The sequence below is a fragment of the Antennarius striatus genome, chromosome 8 (assembly GCF_040054535.1).
Source record: "Antennarius striatus isolate MH-2024 chromosome 8, ASM4005453v1, whole genome shotgun sequence".
In the NCBI taxonomy this organism is placed as follows: Eukaryota; Metazoa; Chordata; class Actinopteri; order Lophiiformes; family Antennariidae; genus Antennarius; species Antennarius striatus.
Window position 1 is genome coordinate 3,288,323 of NC_090783.1, and position 25,245 is coordinate 3,313,567.

General features: G+C 45.7%; 2 protein-coding genes and 1 non-coding gene across 8 annotated transcripts; 2 read left to right on the top strand and 1 right to left on the bottom strand.

Annotated features, from left to right (window-relative positions):
* Window positions 1–512: 512 nt before the first annotated feature.
* On the top strand, window positions 513–3,771 carry cacng3a (calcium channel, voltage-dependent, gamma subunit 3a). The gene is made up of 4 exons (XM_068322713.1): window positions 513–1,072; window positions 2,228–2,311; window positions 2,390–2,530; window positions 2,618–3,771. Exons 1-4 carry the CDS (start codon window positions 862–864, stop codon window positions 3,178–3,180), a joined length of 999 nt encoding a protein of 332 aa, XP_068178814.1. The 5' UTR covers window positions 513–861; the 3' UTR covers window positions 3,181–3,771.
* Window positions 3,772–8,319: 4,548 nt separating this feature from the next.
* Window positions 8,320–8,401, bottom strand: trnal-aag (transfer RNA leucine (anticodon AAG)). The gene has a single exon. It is a non-coding gene; the product is annotated as a tRNA-Leu (tRNA).
* Window positions 8,402–8,829: 428 nt separating this feature from the next.
* LOC137599670 (E3 ubiquitin-protein ligase RBBP6-like) lies at window positions 8,830–24,708 on the top strand. 6 transcript variants are annotated; one of them, XM_068320665.1, is made up of 20 exons: window positions 8,830–9,882; window positions 10,758–10,857; window positions 11,042–11,081; window positions 13,159–13,200; window positions 13,329–13,417; window positions 13,508–13,604; window positions 13,681–13,823; window positions 13,906–14,078; window positions 14,181–14,284; window positions 14,388–14,794; window positions 14,886–14,949; window positions 15,428–15,485; window positions 15,582–15,648; window positions 15,739–16,065; window positions 16,213–16,311; window positions 16,546–18,127; window positions 21,240–21,826; window positions 21,956–22,023; window positions 22,108–22,195; window positions 22,979–24,708. In XM_068320665.1, exons 1-20 carry the CDS (start codon window positions 9,717–9,719, stop codon window positions 23,934–23,936), a joined length of 5,259 nt encoding a protein of 1,752 aa, XP_068176766.1. In that variant the 5' UTR covers window positions 8,830–9,716; the 3' UTR covers window positions 23,937–24,708. The 6 variants fall into 6 exon arrangements, with proteins under 6 accessions (XP_068176766.1, XP_068176768.1, XP_068176769.1 ...); XM_068320667.1 differs by having other exon boundaries at window positions 22,111–22,195; XM_068320668.1 differs by having other exon boundaries at window positions 16,597–18,127.
* Window positions 24,709–25,245: the final 537 nt, after the last annotated feature.

A 25,245-nucleotide genomic window follows, 5' to 3' on the forward strand; every position in this document is an offset into this window, starting at 1 on the left:
ATCAGTTTAATAGATTTCAGATTGTTTGGGGTGAGAAGAGCTCAGATCATAGTGGGAGAAAACAGGTTCCTGTCAGATGAGAAGGACATTTCCAAGTATAACTTTTGAGAATTTAATATTCTGATGTGTTTGGATGAACATTTTCAGATTGGGTTCTGCTAACAATTCACAGATGGGCAGTTTGTAAGTGTAAAATAATGACAATCTAAAAAGTGTTGTTTTCTTCTTTAAATTAAGAATGACCTAAAACAGTCATCAGAATTGTAAGGAAGGTAACTCTTGTGAGGTTTACTGGTTTTGAAATTTTCCAGAATTTAAACTAACTTCCAAATGAACCCCCATTTGGATTTTTTTTTGGGGGGGGAGGGTGATGGTGTTGGTGGTGGGGGTCTGTACTTGAACGCACCACTGTGATGCTCTTGTGTAACAGTGCTGCTGTCCTTGGTGCTGGACTAGTGCGCTGCGCTCCGAGCCATGTGTGTGGATGTGTGTGTGTGTGTATGTGGGGGGGGGGTCACCGGTTTGAGACCTGCGCACAGACAGAACAGTCATCACATTGTCCCGCTTGGAACTGAGAGTAACTGTCAGCAACTTTTTGACGGAAATCCTCCTCCTGCGCGCTTCTGACATGGAAACGTCCCGTCTGAGCGCGTTTTAGCGCGTCTGAGGAGGAAATGACGCGCACAGATACCCAGAGAGTTATCCACGGGTGTAACGCGTCCTGTAGAACATGTTCCCCCCCCAGCCGATCGGAACCAGAATAAGATAGAACACCGGTGGGAACGTTTTTAACGGGTTCGGACCTCTAGAGGAGGAGGAGGAGGAGGAGGAGGAGGAGGAGGAGGAGGAGGCTGGGCCGACATGAGGCTGTGTAACCGGGGGATGATGATGCTGCTGACCACGGCGGGGGCTTTCTGCGCCTTCAGCCTCATGACCATCGCCGTGGGGACGGACTACTGGCTCTACTCCCGCGGGATGTGTCGCTCCAAGAGCCAGAACGACAACGAGACCGTCCGGAAGAACGAGGAGGTCCTGACCCACTCGGGTCTGTGGAGAACCTGCTGCACCGAGGGTAGGAAAGAAAGTCACTCTCCTGACCCCACAAGCCCACTGACGCGCCAGATCCACGCTAGGGGACTTATTAGAGGTCATATAGCAGGTCTGATCCTCTGGTGGACAATGTTTAATACTAAAGTAGAGCATGAATACTATGTATTAACCACTAGAGGTCTGATAAAACTTAAACACCAGTTTAAGTCCTGGACATTCTGACTTTCTGGACTTCTTCTCTTACAGTTTTCCCTCGTCCCACCCCCTCTTTCCCTGCTGACCCATAAAGCTTTAATAGAGAGGTAACAATGACCGTCGATTCCTCAACAGCCCTGTGTTGTGTGTGAGTGTGTGTGTGTGTGTGTGTGTCAGTCCACATCACAAGAAAACACAGGCAGGAACATGTAGAGCTTGGGATTTGTACAATAATTAAAAAGAAAGCAACAAACAAACAAACAAACAAACGATTCTTGTTGATGCACGGATGCTGCAGAAGTTTCCAACTTCCTGTTTGAGGAAAACAACACAAAACATCCTAAATCCTTTTTTCCCTCATCTGGACATTTTGACAACAGTCTGAATAAACAGTCGTGTGACTCTCTCTCTCTCTCTCTCTCTCTGGAAGCTGTTGACAGGCTTCTGTGAACTGAATCAGTTTGGCTTTGGTAACCATGGTGATCGGAGTCACAATCAATACTGGTCAATCAGGGCAGCACTTTGGGACACGTTTATCAATGCGATGATCATGCGTGTTGGGGAAAAAAGGTCGCTGACAGCAGGATTCGTTCAGTTAGAATTGTTGTGGTGGTTTTGGGGTCTGATCTAATGTAAAAAAAAAAAGGGGGGGGCCCAGGAAAACAAATAATCTAAGAAATAATTTAAAGAATGAGAAAAAACAGATAAACACTGCAGATACAAAAATGTTTTATAATAATATATATAATATAATAAAATATAATATAATATACGATAATATAGTATAATATAATAATAATAATAATAATAATAATAATAATATATTCAGTCCTCCAGGCCTGTGAAAACAGCCCCCCTGAGATGGAGATGGGTTTAGGTCAATCTGCTGAGATGTTGGCTTATATTTATTACCCACTAGTCGCTGTGAGGTCATAAAGATGCCTTCCTGTCGTATGTTTACCGTTTATTTGTTTTCCTGCAGGGACGTTTCGAGGCGTGTGCAAAGACATCGACCACTTCGCTGAGGATGCCGACTACGAGCAGGATGCTGCAGAGTATTTACTGCGTGGGTAACGAATGTGACCGTGATCTCAGGTGATAAAATACCCCCTGTTCCATTCTCACCCCACTTCTTCCCCTCCAGGAGCGGTTCGGGCCTCCAGCCTCTTCCCCATCCTCAGCGTGGGGCTGTTATTCCTCGGGGGCGTGTGCGTGGCCGCCAGCGAGTTCTACAAGTCACGTTATAACGTCATCCTCAGCGCGGGGATCCTGTTTGTCTCCGCAGGTCAGAAAACACGCGGATCTCATGTCGACTTGCGGATAATCCGCATCCATCTGACCTTCATCCGTCCGTCCCTCTGAACTCTTCCAGGTCTCAGCAACATCATCGGCATCATCGTGTACATATCAGCCAACTCGGGCGACCCCAGCCAGAGCGACAACAAGAAGAGCTACTCCTACGGATGGTCGTTTTATTTCGGAGCTCTGTCCTTCGTGCTGGCTGAGATGGTGGGGGTCCTGGCGGTGCACGTGTTCATAGAAAAGCACAGGCAGTTGCGTACTAAAGGGAGACCCTCCCTCATCAAGCCGCCCATCTCCCGCAACTCGTCCTACTACCGGAACCGCTACTACCAGAACCGCAGCCGCCGGTACAGCTCCAGGAGCAACCACAGCGGTGGGGAATCCGCCTCGCACTCCTTCCGAGCGTCCCTGGTGGGGGAGAGGGAGCCGTCCATCTCAGCAGAATCCAAGGTCCTGCATGGGTTGCCCAATCCGGTGTCGGTGGGGTCAGAGTTCATGCTCTACACCCTCACGTCGCCGATTAAAGATGGGAAGATCGACATCGCCGTGGGCGATTTGAGCACAGAGACTCACAACAACACGGAGGGTGTGGGAGGAAACTGTGCCGCCAACAGGAGGACCACACCCGTCTGACTGGGGGGGTCAACTTCACTTTTTTTAAGAATGATAAAGGACAGACCTGCAAAGAACAATCTGTTGATGAAATGTGGAAACATTGTGGAAAAAAATCTAGATCCCAAAAAATGTATTTTGTAAAAGTAAAAGTTAAAAAAAAATAGAAATATACAAATTACATCAATTTAAATGAAGCAATTTTAAAAAAAATTTTTTTTAACGGTTGCTAGAATTAGGAAATGTTTGGCAAAAAAAAAAAAAAAAAGATCGAATTACCGAAGAAGCTGCAGATTATTTTTCTCTCAAAATATTCCACTTTTTGACTGTTTAATAATTCAGTCCTATTTTGATGCTCTTTGTGTTTCATTCTGCTATGCTGATACAGTGACTATATCTACAGTGTATTTGTTGGTTGTGTGTGTGTGTGTGTGTGTGTGTGTGTGTGTGTGTGTGTGTGTGTGTGCGCGCGCGTGCGTGAGACAGAGGAAAAACGAGCTGTTATTCAACACAAGATACAGACATAGAAATACGAGACACTAGTTTAAAATGGAACCCCCATTAAATGCATTGGAGCATCTGTGTGTGTGTGTGTGTGTGTGTGTATGTGTGTGTGTGTGTGTGTGTGTGTGTGTGTGTGTGTGTGTGTGTGTGTGTGTGTGTGTGTGTGTGTGTATCGCTTAAGCATTTCAGCATAAGTGTAATGAAAGGTTCCACCCTTATGGTTACGGCACTGAGTCTCAGTTTACAGTAAATAAAGATGACAAATGAACACAAACGGGGCTGTGGAGAGATGTGTGTGTGGTTCAGATGTGATGTTGTGGCATCTTTGCTGGAGGTGGAGATTTCTGAATGAAAGCCAACACAAGGAACTGTCTTTTATTATAAGATTTTATTTTACTTTGCTGCAGCAGAAAATGAGGGAGAGCTACAAGTCAACATGTGCTTGGGTTGTGTGACTCACTGAATCATAATTTAGGGTGAGATCATTTTAATACTTGAGAAAGGTATGCTGAACAAGGAACAGAGAAACAATATTTTATCAGATACAGAAGGAAGTATGCATGGGCTCTGGCCTTGAAGACCAGTTCTGGGCAGTTTGGGTGAGATAAACACATAAAAGTAGACGATATTCTATTGTGGAGACAGTGGTTGAATTGTTTCCATCACATTTCCTTCCTTTTGATAATACGTTGATCAACACAATAGTAATAAAGGCAACAGGTGAAGCAAAATCAGAGAAATAAACAAACATAGTGCAGTGGTCTCAAAACGTCATAAACATAAATCAGTTAACATAGTGAGCAAAAGGCAGTTCTGTAACAGCTGTAAGAATGTCACCAGGTGAGCCATTTATGGAGATTTTACCAAAGGAACCAGACAACAAGAGAGGACTCAGAGAACAGTAAGATCCGCCCCAGGACCAGGACCGCCAACAAAAATCCCATCAACCAAGTGGAATCAACAAGCAGGTATAACGTCAATTTTTTTTGTGCAAAAAATAAACAGGATTGGCAAAGACAGACAGGAACAAGCTGACAATGGAGCGATGCGTTTGACAAATTGTGTTCTTCTGGCACAGCTTCTTCTGTTGAGAGTGTGTGTGTGTGTAAGTCTCAACACGATCGTCTGTGAGACGATTGAAGCGTTCATCTATGACCTACAGCCAGCGGTTACCAGCATTCGCTGCTGAAGCACCTGACAGTGTTTGTTACCAGTGTTACTTCTCACCGTCAAACATGTAAGGACGCTGGTGCAGGTTGGACGTCAGCGGGAGGAGGAACTTGGAACGCTCCTGTCCAGACATGATGGTGTAAGGGTTTGGAACACAGGGTATAGGCGCAGGAATAGCTGCATTAACAGCCTGGAGATCTTGAACGAAGCGCTGTTCTGTGGGTTGACCTTTGACCAGAACCTTTTTCATTGAAAAAAATTGGTGTTTGGACAGGAGAGTTGTTTCAGGGGACTCACTCCAGCATCTAACAGTGAATTGAAAACAGGAGTGCTGCCCCCAGTGGCTTCCATCAGAAGAGAATGCTGACATTGCTGTAGTGTGTACAGATCCACGTCATATTTGTGTGAAGCCCCCAGAATTCTGTGCATGAAAAAATTGTCTCTGTTCAGGAGTCCGAGTTACTGAATCTGCACAAAAACTGTCAGCATGGTTGATAATAACGAAAGAAACGGGGAACAGCTGGTAACAAATCTTCACCCATGGGTGTGTTCATCCACCAGTGATACACATACAGCGGAGGTGAGATATATTTCACATGAGGGGAGAATGTCTCTTGTGTGATAATGATGCCAGCTGGCGTTGGTTTTAGGGTAATGCCCAAGAGCAACATAAGATCTCTTCCTAACAGATTTACAGGGCATGTGTCTGACAACAAAAAGGAATGTTGAAAATGAATTGTCTTTAGTTCATATGTCCATGAACAGTTGACTGGAAGAGAATAGAATTCCTTCACAGTAGCACTGTTTGTGCATGTCGACCAGCAGGTTTGTGTGCTACGGGGTAAAACAATGCCCTGGCCTTGTCTGATGACTGAATTAGTGGCAGCAGAGCCAACCAAAAAAGTGAGAGGTACCCCAGAAACATTACACACAATGGTTGGTTCTTTCAGATAAGCTGATGATTGCAGCATTGAATATGGCTGAACAGTGGATTTCTCTGACTTTATGGTTTTGTCCTTCACCACTGCATCCAGGGCATCAGTGCAAAGCATATCTTCAGTGCAAAGCATTTTTTCATTGCGAGCATGTGTGTGTGTGTCCGTGAGTGTGTGCTTGATACTCATGTGCTCTGCTGTCTGTTCGTCGGGTGACACGGCTAGCCAGTCGGAAGTGAAACTGGGACGGGACCGGTCTCCACCCTCACCAGGACCCCTTTTGTCTTGGCAGTTTTGCACCCAATGTCCATGTCTCCCACAATTAGAGCAGGCCTTGTCATCACGGTTGTCACGTCCTTCGCGTCCTCGCCCTCGATAGCGACCACATCCACGGAAGGGGAAGCGACCACGAGACATAGACGTCGGTGCCATGCTGACGCCAACGCAGGCCTTCTCCTGTTTATCGGCTGGGTTGCGTTTCATTTCACTCTCCTCAGATTCTGCATTTTTGGCATGGCGAACAATTTCTGGCAAACGTTTGGTCGTCAAATCCCCAATTAGTGTATTTCTGACCACTGTAGATAGGGCAGGACGGAGTCCTTCCATGAAAATCATTTTTGCAGTTGATTCAAATGGGGATTCGTTTCCTTCGAGACTGTCAGGTTTGACCTGACCTGAATAGGAAGAACAGTCAATCAGCACACGGTCCAGATAAGCAGACACAGTCTCGTTGGGGCGTTGGACACAGGCGAGTAGTTTCCCCAAATCCACCTTAACTGGAAAGACTGTGGGGAGCTTTTGGATGATACTCATTATCCACTTTTCCCAGCATCCATGGTCATTCCATGTTGGTTCTGCAGCTCTCAGGTCGGTGTAGCCCTCTTCCTCAACGAAGGCAGACAGTTTGTTATAATCCTCAGAACCCAAGTGAAGGAGGAGAAGCGTCCGGAACTCACGACCAGTCGGTCGCCAATTCTTAACAAACGGCAAAATCACTCTTGTCAGTTCAAATCCCCCACAGCCGATCGGTGGCCATTCTTTGATGGCTTCTCTCATGTCAGCATCCATTTGTCCTAGGTCTAAGACAGGACCGTCTGGCCCTAGAAACTCGACCATATTAGTTAGAGAGGGAGTTGTTCAGTGCAGAGAGTTCTCACTCTGGTCTTTGGTGGAGTTAAGAACTGGGAACCTGGAGATATCAGCTGTGGTTCTGGCGGACTCAGGAACGGGTTGGAGAATGGTGACGATGTAGTTGTCTGTAGTGTGGGAGAAGGAGAAGCAGGCGTGGCGGTAGTGGAGTTGTAAGGTGGGAGCTGGGCAGTGAGTGGAGGAACCCAGTCATTCACGTCACACCAACCTTGGATGGAGACCAGAAACAGGAGAGGAAACTGTGTCCGTAGCAGATTCTTTATTCTGTTCAGCTTTATTTTTCTCTTCATTATTCTCACTATTGATCTTTTGCTTTTTCTCTCTACTTTCTGACAGTCAGTCTGGGATCCCACTTGCAACGCCAAGTTTGTCGCGGACATTTTCTGTACTGAAGGCAATCGCAATGAACTGTTTGAAGGTTTTATTTTACTTTGCTGCAGCAGAAAACCAACCTGTGGTTGGGTTGAGTGACTCACTGAATCATAATTCAGAGACTGATAATTTTTATACATGAGAAAGGTATGCTGAACAGAGCACTCCCTACGGAAGAAACAATGCTTTATTAGATACAGAAGGAAGCTTACGCATGGGCTTTGGCCTTGAAGACCGGTTCTGGGCAGTTTGTGGAAACAGTAGTTGAATTGTTTCTGTCACAGGTCACAGGTTACTTGTCCGTTTCAAAGAGTCCGTTTCAGGAGCTACCAGTTTTTCCAATACTTTTATTTTTGTTTGAATTACTAAATATAAAGACACCAATCCAATCCAACTTCATTTGTTAAGCACTTTACAACAACCACAGTCGACCAAAGTGCTGTACAGACGAACAAACAGAAGACATTACAGGTAAAAGACAAAATGGCTCACATATTCTAAGTAAAATAAATTAATGAAAAACATAAAACATGGGTAAAAGCAAAAGCCATACAATACAATACAATCAGTGTTAGTTGAGGCCTTTAGCGCCTCAGACTGACTTGTGCTCGTCAGACTCCGGGGTGACCTATGTGACATATGTGAAATTTCTTCATGTTTTATGATCTCTTATGTAACATAACTGCTCCACAGATATGAAAAGTGTTACAAATCTAAAACAACTTCTTCTGAGACATTTATTTAAAAAAAAGGTGAAAATAAAGGGACCAAACAGTGACATAGAAACAGTCTCTGTATGATCTGGCGAAGTGTCTGAATCGTGTTTTAAAGTGAGAAGAAAACAGTTCAAAGACGCACACTCCCATCTCCAATGTTGGCATAGAAAGGATGTGGGATGACCTTGAGAATGTAATAAGTATTCTGTGTGTGAATCAAAGTGAGATATCTTTTCATTTTACAAGATGATAAACAGTTCTGCTTTTTCTTCTATGTTTTCATGCTCATTCACACAACATGGGAAAATAATGCTTGGCAGCGGTGGGATTCGAACCCACGCCCCCGAAGAGACTGGAGCCTTAATCCAGCGCCTTAGACCGCTCGGCCACGCTACCATATGCGCGCCCGTTGTCAACAATGATTTGGTACCTATACAGGGGTGTGCGTTAACATTTCTAGCTAGTACTCATACAATTCTCTGCATCACAACCCTGGAACAACCGAACGTTATATGAAGCCGAAACAGCTCCGGACTTGTATCTGAACCGTCCCGTCCCTCCCTTCAACGTAATTAACGTCGACATAGCGTATCATAGCAAAGCATAGCATGGAATGGATACACGATTCCGTTTGTTTGGTTCAAAAATAATATTTTATGATGTGACTGTGTACATCTGACATGCGTTAAGTTCTATCACCTGAATTTTTGGATAAAAGCAATAACGTTCAATTTTATTTATTATACAACAAGGACTACAGATCGGGTTTAATTTCGTCACTTCCTGCTTACGCTTCGCAATAACGCACTTCCGGTTCCGCCGGGCACCATTTTGATGAAACAGCGAGGACAGAAGCAAGATGACCGAAATGGATTTTATGGATTTAAACTGAAGATTGCGATGGATGGATAACTTTGGATTCTTCTTTATGTACAACGGTCATGCACTGAAGTCAAATATGAGCTTCCAGTTTGCGTAACTGTTGGATTTCGTTAGATTTTTCGACCATTTTCTTTGGCAACCATGCTAACCGCACCATGAACGCTAGCTTAGCTGTTAGCTTTTGTTAGACAAGTGCTATCGAGTGGCGCGGTTAACGTTGGCCAAATCGGTTTTTGTTGCATGTTTATATCGGTATTAACCTACTATTTGGTTCAACATTTAAACTGGATTTGCATTGCGGTTTCAGATAAATTCGTGAGAGGTTTAACATCGACAGAATAACGCTTGTGGACTCGTGGAAAGATTCGCATTATTTTTGGACCGTTGATTTGCTCCGCTTTGAAGAGGACGCTGGTAAAAAAAACATGGATTAAAGCCCTAAAAGGACTTGGATAACAGAGAAACCGGCTAACAAGCCGTGCTTATAATGCTTCCCCTCAAGGACAATTGACGACGGACTGAGCCTTATATACAACGTGTTATGTGGACTACCTTGGATTTGGTTGTAATCTATCGGACTATAAAGAACTTTTGGACTGTCCAGGTGCTTGTTTTTCTTTGGCAAAGACTGTCCTGTGCGAGCTGGAGTTTCCTTATTTCAGCCTTGTGATTGCCCAGTGTTTCAGCAAATAGACGGTTTACCTATTAAAAATCTCCACATTTAGCCCCTTGTGCTCAGTGTTGACGCTGTTTCCTTTTGTTATTATACCAGGCCTGTGTTTTTTTGTGCTTGATTAAGTGCTTAGACCTGTAAAAAAAAAAAAAAAAAATGTCGTGTGTTCACTATAAGTTTTCTTCCAAACTGGACTACAACACGGTCACATTCGATGGGCTGCATATCACCCTCAACGAGCTTAAAAAGCAGATTATGGGCCGAGAGCGCCTCAAGGCCACAGACTGCGACCTGCAGATCACCAATGCGCAGACTCGGGAAGGTATGTAATCAGATTATACGTCACCGAATGCTAGATAACCTTGTTACTCACCATTATTACTATTGTTATAATTGATTATCATGTGGTAAGTAGACATTCTACTTATAAATCCAGACAACACAAGAAAAGAACTCATTGCACTTCCGTACTGAAGATGGCATCTCGTTTGACAAGTTGAATCAGAATTGCCTTAAATCACAAATTAGTCTCAGAAATCTTATCTGCAAAGCCTTTTAGCTGGCTGACGACATCAGGAATTTCTTGAAGCTGTTTTGTGCACATGTCAGATCACCCTGTGATTCAGGAGTTTTAACGGGTCATGCAGAAATTGAAAAGGTGAAGGAAGATTTGTGGGAAAAAATTGCTCAGAGTAACAAAACAGCTTCAATTTATCAATTTAAATGATAGGAAAATCTGTGATTTCAGTTAAGCTGCTATCTTTTTAACCGTTGAAATGCCGTGACACGGTACACAGCAGTACATTCCACGAATGCCAGTATGTAGTTTCTTACGTCACCATTTTACTTCTATGTATTTCACCTAAATGTTGTCAAAATATCAATATTGACAAATATGAAACCAGAATGTGAGGATCTGTGATTTCCTTGATGAGGTAAAGTTTGTTGAAACTGAAAATGACATTTTGGCGCTGAAGACGACGTGCCCCAGGCTGCAAAACAAAATCTTCAGGTTCAAGGGAACTTGTTTGTTTGGCACGGGCCAAAGTAGTGAGTCGTGTTGTAACAACTGGCTGGAAGGGTTTTGCATTTCGTGTGCTCTCATTTTGCCCCTGCTCAAACTAAGAGGGTTTATATTCTGGTCAAATTTAAAACATGTTTTATGTTTAATTTTATTCTCTGGCTTTTTTTGTCCAGAATACACAGATGATGAAGCCCACATCCCAAAGCACTCATCTGTGATCGTCCGCCGCACTCCGATCGGAGGAGTAAAACCATCCGGCAGGACATTTATTGTGTAAGTTTGCTTAAAACATAAATGTCATTCTTGAATTGCAATCATTGCACTTGCTTATGCAGGTTCATGTTATTGTATCATAGATGAGAAGTGTCACAGTTTATCTAATCTATTGGTGTCATGCTTCATGAATACTTTTGATGTGGTTTGTGTTAACGGTTTTCGGTTTCTTTTGTTTCTACAGAGATCGTTCTGACACTGCTGTGGTCGGATCTTCTAGACCCGTATGTAACATAAATCCAAATTCACCTCTCTCTCCCTCTCCCTCTTTGGCTTCAGTCACCTTTCATGAAAACATTCTGTCAATAATAATTCAGTTTTGTGTATCTTCTGTTCACTCTGTGTTGGCTACATTTGTGTTGAGAACTCAGCCTCTATATGTTATTTGATGTCTTTCTGGGAGGGTTTACTTGCGTTTCTACGATTAAATTTAGTTTGTTGTTTCTGTCTTAGAACCATGAGTTCCTGTTTTACAATTAGCTGATGAAAAGTTTTTAAAACTGTGCTTCAGGGAGATAACGATGAGAAACAACACACTAACCACCATGATATTTTAATTTCCTGAACAGACCAATTGTTGAACTGTTGCTACTTGATAACTGAGTACTAAAACATTTAAGCTGTTAATGATTTTGTTTCATAATGAAATGGTTTTGTAGCCTGCTTCAGGTCAGGCAAATGTACTTTTACAACGGGGGGGTTTGTAAAAGAAAAATATGGTATTTTTGTATCACAAATTCATTGTCATGTAATTTTCTGTGAAAATATTGCTGTCTAAGAACCCGATGAAGTCAAGTGTGGTTGGGATTTGTTGTTTTCCTATTTGATTCCAATTACAAAACTTAAAGGTGTGAGTGGAAGAGCCGAGTGAACTTTATTTTGAAATCTTACCCTGCAAAACTTCAATCCACTCCCTTTCTTTTGTTCAGTAATTTTACCAATGTCAACTGTTTTGTCATGTTCAGTTTCATCATGAAGATGTTCTGTTCTGCATTGAGTGTGGACTGCACATAACACTGACCCATAAAAAAGCTCACAGGTTCCATCCTAGTGGTCCAATGCTATGATTTAATCCAGTGTGTGTTTTACAGAGACGTGGGTACTGGGTTCAAAGTGTACTGTTAAAACTGGTGTGTGTGGGATCGATCAGACTTGGCCACTGACATAAATATCCATGTTGTGCCGTGATCACAAAGTACTCTGACACCTTTTTGAGTAAATAATCTTGTTTATCTCTGGAGACCGTCCTTGGTTGCTGCAGTGAGAACTTGTCCTGTAAGCTGTAAGCTACAGAACCTGTCAATAAAGTTGTTCACTGGTTCATTGTCCGAACCAGGTGCTCCAGATCCCTGTGTGTTCCCTCCACAGCTTTCTGCAATACGCAGCGTCTTCTCCGAGCCCTGCTTATCATGCTGAAGAACCCACCCTCCTTTTTACTTTAAGAATTATCAGAATTAGACTGTCTATTTTGTTTATTGTGAAATTATTTTTTATTTTCTGTAGACATATTACTTAATTGTTTGCTTGACCCCTGACCTGAATCGGAGATCTTGCCACGCTTGCCTTCTTCTTTCAGAAGTTCCTGGAACCGATTTGAAGACCTTAATCCTTTGCGTCGTTGTCTTAAGGCTCCACTTGTTAGCGCTGTTTGAACATACTGACGAAATCCAAATTGTCGGACCTGTATGAAGTGTTCAAACATAAAGACATCAACAGGAAGGAAACTTGAGGGCTCAGATTAGCAGGTCTTGACTTAAACATATGGAAGTTTAGCTGGAGTGAAAGCTTTACTTTTTTTAAATGATGTTTCTAACATAACAAACAAAAATGTCGTTTAATTTTGATATTTATCTTAAGGAATTCTTTCTGAAAGTCTTTTTTTGGTCTATGAGGTGTAATATTGATTTGAAAAAAGGAATCATTAGCTCAACAAAGATCCATACAGACACACACCTCCCCTTTAAACACCCTCTCAGTCACCTGTTGGAGTCTTCTCGTCGGACCTGCTGAGTACACACTCCTAACAAACCGCAGTGACACACGCAGCTTGCAGAACAAGAACTGTAGCTTTCACCCGCTGGTTGTAGTTGACAGTGCTGTTAGAAGTCTCTCTTGTCATTAGCGAACAATTCCCAACTGAAATCCGCTTTGAGAATTCGATGAAAGGCTGTGCCGAGATTAGACGGAGCTCTTTGAGGGAGTGGGCACAGATGTGGTGGGGGAACTGTTGTGGCTCTTCCACTTGTTGGTCTCGTTTGTAACGTTAACTCCTTCAATATCTGTACTCTGATTCTCCTGCAGACCGATTCGTCCCCTTCTTTGTCACTAGCCCAACTCACCAAGGTATCGTTCTCTTCTCATACTGGTTTTATGCTTCACAGCTGATACATTCGTCTTGTCGTTTTTCTTATGAGCCTAACATCCCTTTCTCCCCCCCCACCCCCCCTTTCCCCTCTTGTGTTGTGGTGTAGACGGCTAACCTCGTTGATGCCAATGCATCGGAGGAGGACAAGATTAAAGCCATGATGTCTCAGTCCAATCACGAATATGACCCCATTCAGTCAGTACACACACTCCTTGTTTTATTGGGTTTTTTTAACTACACCGGCTGCGTGTACTTTCTGAAAACCAATCCAACCTGTGTCTGTAGTTATTCCAAGAAAGCGATCGGACCCCCTCCTGCTCATTACACCTGCTTTCGCTGTGGGAAGGCCGGCCACTACATCCGGCAGTGCCCCTTGCTGACGGTAACTATCGCTGGTTTTCCTCACCTGTTGGTGTTTGTGATTTTTGATTTTTAAATCCGATTTGAAACATTTTTAGGTGCAGGATAAGAGCGTGGAGGCGCTGAAGCAAGTCAGGATCAGTAAAGGCATCCCTCAGAGCTTCATGGTGAAAGCAGAGCCCGGCACTAAAGGAGCCATGCTGACCAGCACGGGGGAATACGCCATACCTGCTATAGACGCGTACGTATCAAACCAGGAGCATCAAGTACGCTTTGACTTAGATCGCACAAATGCGTACCTTTTAAAATGTGTGCACACACAGGGAAGCGTACGCTCAAGGAAAGAAGGAGCGGCCCCCGTTTGTTCCGCACGAGCAGTCGTCCTCCGAGGATGATTCGGACCCCATCCCGGATGAGCTCCTGTGTCCGATCTGTAACGACCTGATGACCGACGCCGTGGTGATCCCCTGCTGCGGAAACAGTTACTGCGATGAGTGTGAGTGCAACGGAAAAGTTAAAAGTCACATCCTGTCACGTCCGCCTTCAGGGAGGGGGTTAACTCGCTGCGTCTGTCTGATGAACGATTGTTTGCTTGCAGGTATCAGGACGGCCCTGCTGGACTCAGAGGAGCACGTCTGCTTCACGTGCAAACAGTCCGACGTTTCTCCCGATAACCTCATCGCCAACAAGTTTCTTCGACAGGTACCCCCCCCCCTCGCGGTCCGATGTTTGATCTGTTTTACTCCAATACGCTAAATGCTTGCAGCTAACTGTTTTAATTCTTCTCCCCCCCACCCCCCAACAGGCCGTGAACAACTTTAAGAATGAAACCGGATACACCAAACAAGTGCGCAAGTCGCTCCACAGCGCTGCCCCGCCCCCTCCGCGCCTTCAGCTGGTCCGGCCTCTGCATTCCAGGCAGCAGGACCCCCTGCTGGCGAACGCCTCCCACAACTCCCCCGCAGTTGTGCCCCCCTCCGCTCCTCAAGCGCACCCGCCGGCTTCGACTTCGTCTACGCCTCCCGTTGCTCCCGTCGCTTCTACTCCCGCTGCTGCCACTCCCCCTCCATCGGCTCCGACTCCCCCCGCCGTTCCTACCCCTCCACACGTGTCCACTGTTGAGGGACGAGACGCTTCCCCCGCCCCTCCACCTGTTGTTGACCACCCCTCTCCTGTGCGGTCCAGCAGCCAAGGGGAGCCACCTCCACCGGGGTAAGTCCAGTCTGCGATGTTCCCCCCCCTACATAGAAGAAGCCATGACGCTCAGATCCACATTAACTGAATGTCTCTGATTCTGTTGTAGGGAAACGGATCCAGAACCAGGAGCGACACCGGAATCATCGTCGAACTCGGAGTGCGGATCACAGGTGAGCGAGCGACGACACTCATAGTTCCACACAAACATGACTCAGGTGATGCAGTGACCAGAAAGATGCTCGGGCCTCAATCCCAGAGAAAACTTGTAGGCTGACATAAAAAATGCTATTTATATATTTAGTTGACTCCAGTTATCAGAAACCGTGGTTATGCAACTGAATATTAGGTTATGCTTCTCAGAACAGTTTAATCTTCAAGCATTTCTTAGTTTATTCAGTAGATTTTAGAAATTGGTTAATGAAGATGTCAACACAGCTATTTTTTTTTAATTTTACATATTTCTTGACTTTCTGTAAAATACGATCAAATTCAATGACTCTTTCCATTTAAAGAAATTCTTATTTAAAGAATTTTTTTCGTTTTATTCACCTTTTTAAACACACTGCTAGTATTATGAACATAACTACATCCCTGAAGGTGAACATCTAAGTCGTCTTGGTCGTAACGGCTCGCATTTTTCTCTCGCAGAACTACCAGTTCAGTGTTGTTGGCCACCCTCCACCTCTACGGCCGCCTCACTCCTCAAGTAAGACGTTTAATTATTTAAAGCAGTAAAACTTAAGCAGACAACCGAAGCTTTTAAGAACATTCGGCAATTAACAAACTGTTTTTCGTCTGCTAGGTCAGTCACGACACCATCAGTCCTACAGAGTGGGAGGAGGAGGAGGAGGAGGTCGACACTGGGAGAGGTGAGACCTGTCTTTGTGGTGGTTATCTGGGGTTTTGGTTGTCACATTTTATTCTGACACGGTTTTTTGTCTCATCTTTTTTCCCCCCAGGTCTTTCAGGAGCAGAGATCATCCATCCAGTCACCTCCAGGCAGCTCAGCCTCCTGTTCCCGTCGCCCCGGTGTTCCCGGCTCCATCCCTGTACCCGCCGCCGCTACAGCCTTACCCTCCTCCGTACACCTCTGGACCCAGCCTGGTCCCCCCTCCCGCCCTCGGTTATCAGCCTCAACCTCTTTACACCCCCGGACCGCCTGTGCTCAACCCGCCATGGGTTGCCCCTGGCAACCAGCCTCCTCTCATCCCTCTTTCAGCCTCGCTCTCTCAGCCTCCGCTGTCAAAGGAGGATTTCTACCGACAGAGACACCATCGGCAGGACAAGTGAGTTGTTGGTTTGTCAGATGCTAACGATTAGCAGGATGTACATGTAATGATACGTGTTTGCATGACGGCTTGAGCGACGAATTCTGTGAGGATAAAACGGCTGAAGTTGTTCTAAAAGTTTCTCTTTTGTTGTTGTTGTCGCAGCAGAGTTACGTCCAAACTGGATGAATTCACTCAAGACTTCCACAAAGAGCTGATGAAGTACAGAAATGCACCAAAGAGACGAAGAATGTCGTATTCCAGGTACTTTGAAAACGCTTTTCAGTTCTAAATTAAATTAGTTTCATCTCGACGCCTTCTTAAAACAATCGCTTTAAGTTTGTTTTTTCCCCAGATTTTTCAGGACAGACAAAAAACTCAACCATTGGTTGATAATTTAGGAGGTGATTATTTTAAGAGGGTGGCGATATGCATTGCCAAAGTCTTGTATTACAATATTTTGTTCCTCTGTTTTTATCCCTTTATTTCCCTGTCTAGGTCCCGATCATACAGTCGCTCTCCATTCAGCCGATCTTACTCTCGTTCCAGATCAAGATCTAGATCCAGATCCAGGTCTTACTCGTATTCCCAAAGCCGCTCGCGATCCCGTTCTCGATCGCACGGCCGGTCCTACCCCCGCTCCCCTTACTCTAGACGCAACGGACGCAGTTATGGACGCTCACGCTCCAGATCCCGGTCTCGATCGAGATCTTACGGGTATCGGCGCTCTGGATCACCGCGGTCCCCCCCGTCCTACCGGGGAGGCGGTTGGGAAGGAGCAGACGGAGCGGCGCCCTACAGGTCGAGGTCACGTTCCCGCTCCCCCGGCGCCTACAGGAGCCGTAGCCCCGTTAGGAAGCTTCCTCCTCGGGAGCTGGGACAGTACGAGATGAAGGGTCCGAGTCCGGGCGGCCACGAGCGCTGGGAGAGAGAGAACTACCGGCAGTGGGAATACCCGGACTGGTACAAGTTCTACAAACACTACGACACCCAGCATCCCTCGCTGCATCACAGAGGCCACGGCAGCAGAGACAGGGAGAGGGAGAGGATGTCCCCGTTAGCGAGAGATTACTCCCCCCAGGGACGAGGAAGAAGAGGGAGAGAAGAGCGAGGGGCTCCGCCCCATCATCCTCCGTCGTCGTCGTCCTCCGGGACCAAGTCTAGTTCTAAACTCCTGAAGACGAAGAAAGTGAAGAAGAGGAAGGCCGGCGAGGAGGCGGAGCCGTCGAATCAGTCGGTGGACCGGAGCGACGCCACGCCCGTCAGAGACGAACCGATGGATGAGATCCCTTCGCCCGTCAAAACCCCGCCCGTCTCCTCCAAGCCTCAGGTTGGCGGCGCTGCTACCGCCAAAGCTCCGCCCTCTAAAAGCCCCGCCACGCCTGTTAAACCCGCCGCCAAATCGACGTCGAAGACCCAATCGGATAAATCCAAGAAAGAGAAGGGTCAGAAGGTCAAAGCGAAGGTGAAGACGGAGGGGGTGAAAGCCAAGAGCGACAAGGTCAAAAAGAAGACGGGGGAGGGTGTGGCCAGGAAGAGGGAGTCCTCTTCCTCCTCCTCCTCCGTCGCTAAACCGCTAAAGAGCATCAAACCCAAAGCAGAAGATGACCCCCCCAGCTCCAATTCCTCCAAAAAGGAGAAGAGTAAAAGCTCTGGAATGAGGCCCCCCATGCTAAAGACCCCACCACTGTCCCAGAACCTGTCCCTGCATCATCCCTCCATGCACGACGGCCCCCGCCCCGGACACGATATGAGGGGAAGGAGGGATCTCCTTCCGAGTGGCGGCCTCCTCCCGCTCCCCCACCTGCACGGACACCCGCTCCTCCAGCTGCCCCCCTCCCTGGACATCCGCAGGAGGATGATGGACGACGGTCGCTCTTTGCTCGGACCTCCTCCCGGGAAGCTGAGAAGACTGGACGTGCTGGGGGGCGGAGGCGACCCCCATATGTCCCATCAGCCCCTGATCCACAGGCTGCTGCTCCCCGACAGGCCTGGTCTCCCCCCACCCCCCCTGCTCGGGAGTCGCGATCTGGGCCGAGGAGACGAGCGAGGTTTCATCAGACCTCCGATGGACCTTCAGGTGGGTCGATCGCTTGTGTATCTTCAGAGACAACCGTAGAAAAGTATGCAGGGTTTTATGGGGGGGTGGGTGGGGGTAACAGGTGGGAGAAGGCAGAGTCCAGCAGATGGCAGTAGTGCAAAAGGTGTCTCCACCAGCAGCATGTTCCTAAACCCGAGACACCAGCGTAAAGCACATTGACTGTTTGATCTTAACTTTAGTCCCTAAGTGTTTATAGACTCAACATCCTGGTATGATGATCATGTGACAGGAAGTGACCATTCCAAAATAGTGGTGTGGCCAGTGTGCAAATTTCAAGGAAGCAGCTAGTTGTAAAAAGCTATATTTTTGATACTACAGGTATTTTTAAAACATATTTAACAAGTTTAATTTTTTGATTACATGTTATTTATTACTTTTAATCAGGTCTGACCATATTTGTTTAGGAAAATAAAATAATGTCAAACAAATTACAGAAATATCGCTGTATCATATAAGTCACATTGGGCTGTTGGCCTTAAAATAAGAATGAAAATCCTTGTGACCAATTTGTTAGAATAACGAAAAATGGTAATAACCAACCCAATTAATCTAAATCTATTTGCTCTGAGCCGATTCTGGCCGTCTTTTGGTACCTTTGATTTTTTTTTTGTCTCCTATGTACCACATAAAAAATGTTAAAAATATCCATGCTTTGTTATCTTTTTCTTCAGCACAACTTCATCTATATGAAAAGATAATATTTCACTATAACCTACTTCATTGACTTATGGCAAAATATACACAATCAAATTCGAATTAAAAATAAAATTGTATTTATTGCAATACAAACCAAAAAATATGCTCACTTAACTGTTTGGGAACTTGAAGAAAACAAATATAGGATGCTAACATGAGTATATAAAAGTAAAATTGTACTTAAGTCATACTATATACCAATATTTAGAATGAGAATATGTATTTTCATAGGTGTTTTTAGTTCATACTAACACAAACTTTAGCTGCAACTCTTCAAAACAAATTGCAAAATAACAACATTGAGCATTGCATCCTCAAATAGTGCAAATATACAGTGAGGAACACTTGAGATGTTCTTAAACTTTATCCAGTGGTCAGGGTCATCTCAAGCTGTCCAGGCGATGGTGTGGCTGAACCAGTGGAGAGCTGGAACTGGTCTGACCCCCCCCCCCCCATGCCCTGTCTGGGTAGAGGGTCCACTCTTCTCATATCTCTATACACGCATGGCAATAACATTTGATAAAATTGACTGTTCAGATTGTTTATATAGAACATGATGAATTCAAAAAGCTTCACGTATCATTCCAGCCCTGATCTTCTGTATACATAAACCTACATTAATACGGGACTTTCTCCGCATATGAAAATGGTTTATAATGTTAACAATACAGAATAAACAAAAGCCGTAAATATTCATCTTTAGTTTGTCTTACCCCTCATCGATGGCGATTCATCGCTCTTTAGCAGAGCTTGATGATCTTGTCATGCAGATAAAATCTCAACATCGCCGTCTTTCCATAAAACGGCTCCACTTGCCTGCTAGCCGACCGCTAGCTGTTGAAAATGTCCGGTTTTCCCTGGTCGATCGGCGTCAAATAAAAATCGAGGGAGAGTTTCACATCTACACTGTCGCGTAAAGATGACGACAGCGATCTGCATCACGGACTTTTTATGTTTCCAAAGCTTTAAATACACCATGTGATCTGATCACATGTTGTGGTCAAGCTTTTATGAAACCCTCCCATCAGACCACAACCACAAAGTGTTTCTGACAATCGTTTCTCTTCAACACCACTGGTGCGCAAACTTCTTCAAAGATACATCTACTTTGTGGGAACTCCCAGGTATCAGCTTGAAGACGCGAAAAGTTTTGCCCAAGGGAGGCAAAGGATCTGCTGACACCAAGGTGGAAAAAAGAAAGTGGAGTCATGATCAGTGGTGTGACAACAAATCCGTGACTCTGATCTCATCCAATCAAACGGCTGAGCCTCAGGTTGACGCTCAACGCTAGGAGCAAAGCAGACGAGGCGTTTGTGGCGGTCAGGAGACCACGATTGTGAAAGAATGCAACACCATTCATGGGCGGAGTGGATTCCCTTTAAGTGTTTTGTAAATTAATGTGTTAGGTCTGTTGTTCAGTTCTCTGTAGCTATGAAAACTTATTACAAATGCCCTCAATTAGGCAGTATTTTATATTTTTAATGCAGTTCGCTTTTTTTATTGATGCAAAATCAAACAATTTCAGGTTAAATCTTGTTATTGAAGTCACATGTTTGATATGTTGTGTAAATGCAAATTGAAAGGCGTTTTTTTGTTTTAGCAAGCAGTAAAAACTGTCAGGTTTACCTCTGTTGAAATAAGGAATATGTTTACATTATGTATATGTAACAAAACAGATCTTTGGTAATAAACAGTGTTATTCCGAGAAAAAAAATATAGAAATGTGTTGTATTTGTTCTGTGGTAAACTCACAGAATTTTCCTTTAAGGATAAATGGGTGTGGGTTGAAGCCGGCCCCGAAAAGAGTACGGGGGGGCCTAGAGGAGCCAGTCTACTGGCATGACCAGGAGATCCCACCTGACACGTCTTCTACCCAGCACATTGGAAGGGGCGGCATCATGAGTTAGGGGGGGTCTTCCAGATTGTGCAAACGGCAGCTGGCGACGTGAAGATGTTGCAGCAGTCATCCCTCGTGACTGAAGGCCCCCCCCCGTCTGTGTGTCATGACTGGGTTCTGCTGCAGTTGAACCATCCTGTCTGTTCCCCTGATCGAAATCTGATTGAGAACATTTGGGGTTGGACGGCAAAGGAAGTTTACAAATATGGAAACCAGTTCCAGACCGTGGATCCCCTCCGTGAAGCCATCTTCAACACTTGGAGCACCATTCCCACTAACCTGGAAACAAATGCATTTTGGCATCAGTCATACCAAAATGCATTTTTGAGGCGATTCAGAAGAATAGCGCAGCTACGCATCACCGAGTCCTTCTTTTTGGAGACTTATTTTTATTCTACGATGATTTTTTTTTTTTGGGCCAACTTCACCTGAAGGTGACCGTGGAGTCTTCTGATTCAAACCCTCCTAACTTTTTACTGTCTTTTCCTTCATTTCCAGGTGAAGCCGCTGACCCAGAGGAGGATCAAGTTGAACAGAGATCTGGGCAGAAAGGGCGGTGCTGACTCGGCCCCGTCGGACAGAACTTCATCCGGCCCTGAGAAGACGACATCCTCTTCAAACCGACCGACTGCTGCCAACACATCTGAGGGAGACCGCCTCGGCAGTACGACAGAAGGCTCCGGCAGAAAGGAGCGCACTTCGTCTTCTGAGAGGGAAACATCCAGAGACAGACAAGGAAGTACTGGGGAGAGACCTCAAGAGTCGGAGAGGGAACAGAACCGAAGCTCCGGACCGGACAGAGAGCGAGACAGACCCTCCGGATCCGATCGGGAGAGAGACAGAGGTGCGGCGTCGGACAGAGAGAGAGACAGAGCCTCGCATAAAGCGACGGCGGAGAGAGACAACAATGGAGAGAGGTCGGGGAGGACGGAGCGGAAGACCTCCAGCGGCGGAAGATCGATCTCCGTGGATAAAATGACCATCGCAGAGAAGTCGGCCATCTCCAGGAGAACGGCCGACCACCAGGAGAAGACGAGCTCGTCGTCGAAGGAGCGCGGGGAGGAACGAACGTCCAAATCCGACAGGTTGGCTCCTTTTATTATCCTACTTACTGTCAAAACACCGTTCATACCCGTGACTAAAAGCCAGGCATGACATTGTGGTTCTCCAAATACCGTTGTTAATCTGTGTAATTATATTCTCTTATTTCCCAGGAGTGTGTCCAAGGACAGAGCAGAGAGGAGCGCCCCCTCTGGAGAGAAATCTGCCGCTCATAGAGAAGGTGATAGAAATTTTCCGCACGCGTGAACAGAGAAATTTTTTTTTTTTTTTTTGTACGTTAAACATGTTGGTTCCCCCCCCCCAGCAGTGAAAGATGTCGAGGAACCTTCTGCGAAGAGCAAACCCAGGATCAGCCGTAAAGCCCTGACGAGCCACACGGCGACCTACAGCAGGTGAGCCTGTTGTTTCTGTCGCGTAGCGTTTCTATGTATTCTAACGTGGGACAGATTCTTCACGTTTCGTGCTTCGTCTTCATTCGTGCGTCGGGGGGCGGGGGGTTGTCGTGCCACGACCTGAAAATAACCAGAAACCAGCGTCTGGAGCAGCGGCTGAATGTTTCTCATGTCGGTTATTTTGATGAACATTTCCCCCACAGGCTGCGCTCAGGATGTGAACATAAGTCAGGGAGCATTTACAGTTAAAGTTAAACTGAAATCCAACTGAACGTAGTTCATCAAATCGAAGCTATAAGCAAAGCTGCATGTATGACACGACCGTAAACACAGAGCGCGCTATACACCCCTCCTCCCCCATTTGTCCGATTCTCCGTGTTTAGTCTGGTTGTGTTACGTAAAAACGCAGCGCTAAGAATGGAAGAGGCGGCGCTCCTTAAGATCGGCCGGATCTATTCTTGAGGTGATCAGACGCTGGAGGTTGATCTGACGGATGCACATCTGTCTTCAGGGTTAAATGAAGTGTTTAAAATGATGCTTCCTGAATTATATTGGAGGTGAAAGGTCGGATTGAAGTCGCGTCACTTCCGATTTAAGGGAGAAATCCCGTTTTGGAAAGTTTATCTCCTCCAGGAGGATGTTAAAAAAAACAAGACAACAAAAGTCAAACTGACATTTCAGTATAGCACAGCCATGACATGTTGCATTCTGGGTAATGTCAATGAAGCTGAAGAGTGTCTGACATTTTGTTAAAACAGAATCTGTTTCATTTTTGGACACCAGGTCGGGACAAGAAACCAAGAGGGAGTCCGACAAAGACCAGAAGAGTCAGTCGTCTAAATCTGCAGAGCAGCCGCCGCCCAGTCCCCCAACCAGCCACGCCCACACCCGCAGCATCAGCCCCGCCCCCAGCCCGGTCAGGGAAGAGCCTCTCATCCAGCCTCCTCCTCGCTCCAAGTGGGAGAGAGAGGATGAGGAGGAAGGCCTGGAAAATGGCGTCAGCGTCCCCAAAGAGCCCTCCCCGGTGCCGCAGAAGGTCCCGAGCAAAGAGGTGCAGGTGGAAGCCCCCAAACCCGTCCGGAGCGAAGGGCGTGACGCGCCAAAGGAGGAGAAGAGAGGAGAAGGGAGGGATGAGAAGAAAAGGCGGGTCCAGAGGGAAGAGGGCAAAAGCAGCAGGGCGGCACAGACAAACTCCTCCGACAAGCCGACGAAGACAAAAACCGCGAGGGAGGAGGGAAGAGGAGGAAGAGAAGAGGTGAGACACGCCGCGAGGGAGGAAGGGCGAGGGGCGAGCATAAAGGAGGAGAGGGCATCAGAAGGGCGAGGCGGGGGCGGGAGAGAGGAGAGTCGCGGCCCGGAGCCCAAGAGGCACCGTCTGTGTTCCGACCTGGGCCGCGAGACGGACGAGGCGGCCTTCGTGCCCGACTACAGCGAAGGAGAGGGCTCTGAGCCGGAGAGGGGGCGGAGCCACAGCCCCAGCCAATCCCAGAGCCAACACTCCAACAGCCCCACCCAGAGCAGCCACAGCGGCTCGGGCCCGACCGCCTCAGACAAGAAGAAGAAGAAACATAAGAAGCACAAGAAGCACAAAAAACACAAGAAGCACGACGGCCACGACAAGGGAGAACACAAGGAGCATAAACAGAAACACAAGAAGAAGAAACGCAAAAAGAACAAAGACAAAGAGGCGGAGGAGAAGGACAAGAAGGGGAAGGCGGAGGAGGAAGCCACGCCTTGCTAACAGGCTAACCGCTGCTGTAAGATTCTGATTGGAACACTGGGAAGTCATCCGTTCAGAGGGGATGAGTTGAAGCGTCGGGAGGAGATGTGCAGCAGGTCTCCGGACTGATCCCAACGCCCCTCGGCTTTTGTTGGATGTGACCTGCTGGAGCGTCTCTGAATGTTCAGTGTTAAGAGAGCAGATCGAGAAAAAAAAGAAGAAGAAGGAAAAAAAAAAGAGTTGCGACGCTTGCAGTAGTTGTGATCCACCCAGAACCGATAAATGACCCGCAGACGGATCACAGCAGCCAGAGAACCGATGGGACTCATGAATAATGTACTCAGGGATGCGATTGCTTTGTACAGGAGGGATGTGTTATCTGTAAATAGTGATTAAATGTTGCTTCACATAGAATGTTTTCCTTCAGTTTTCGCTCCTATATTGATTTGGATTGCTGATTCGTGTTACTGCTTTGAAGGGACCGTACTCTTGATTTTGCATGTAGTAGTTAATGCTACATTTAGCTACTAATGCTAACCATTTTCACTCTCGATAATCCAACTTTTACAGTCATTTTTCTAAGGCAAGTTTAAAAAAAAAAAAAAAGTTTTCTCCGCTGGATCTAAGGGGAGAGAAAATCAGTGGCCGCCTGGAGGATCGTATAAAACCTGGAAATGGTCAGCTGTATAGTATTTGTGATTAATGTGCTCAAACCTGCAAAATCATACATGGTTTCTTTAAGTTAAATCTTAAGAATTATGTATTTTTTAAATAAAATGTCACTTCAAAGTGTCCCATTTGTGTTTGGTCTTTTTTTTTTTTCTTAAATGTGATATTTTAAGTATTTAAAAACAAAAAATTGGGTTATATGGAGGAAAAACCTAAAAAGAAATAAATCTACACTACTCATAATGAAGCTATATTTCAGAGTATTGTGAAATGAAACCACAAGGGTTAAAGTAAAGGAGCTGATTCTGCAATCATTAAGTTCTGCTCATGATCTCGACATTAGATGCAGCCATTGACTGTAAAATGACAGCTGATATTGGTGTTAATGATCTGTGAGTAAATTGCACCGTTCCTAAAAGCAGAGCACTCGCACCGCCTCCCGGGACCAGAATTTCATTTTCTGGCTGGTGAATGTTGTGTGGATCCAACTGTTCCTCTGTGGCGTGCATGCGGGCTGCATTACCCTGATTAAAATGTACTATTCACGTGTTTGGGTTAATTACAAAGTCAAGTATTACCATTAAATTCCCATTTATTGTTTCAGTCGAGCTTAAAAAAACAACTAGTGAATTAAAAACTAACATCTGGATATGAATAAAGA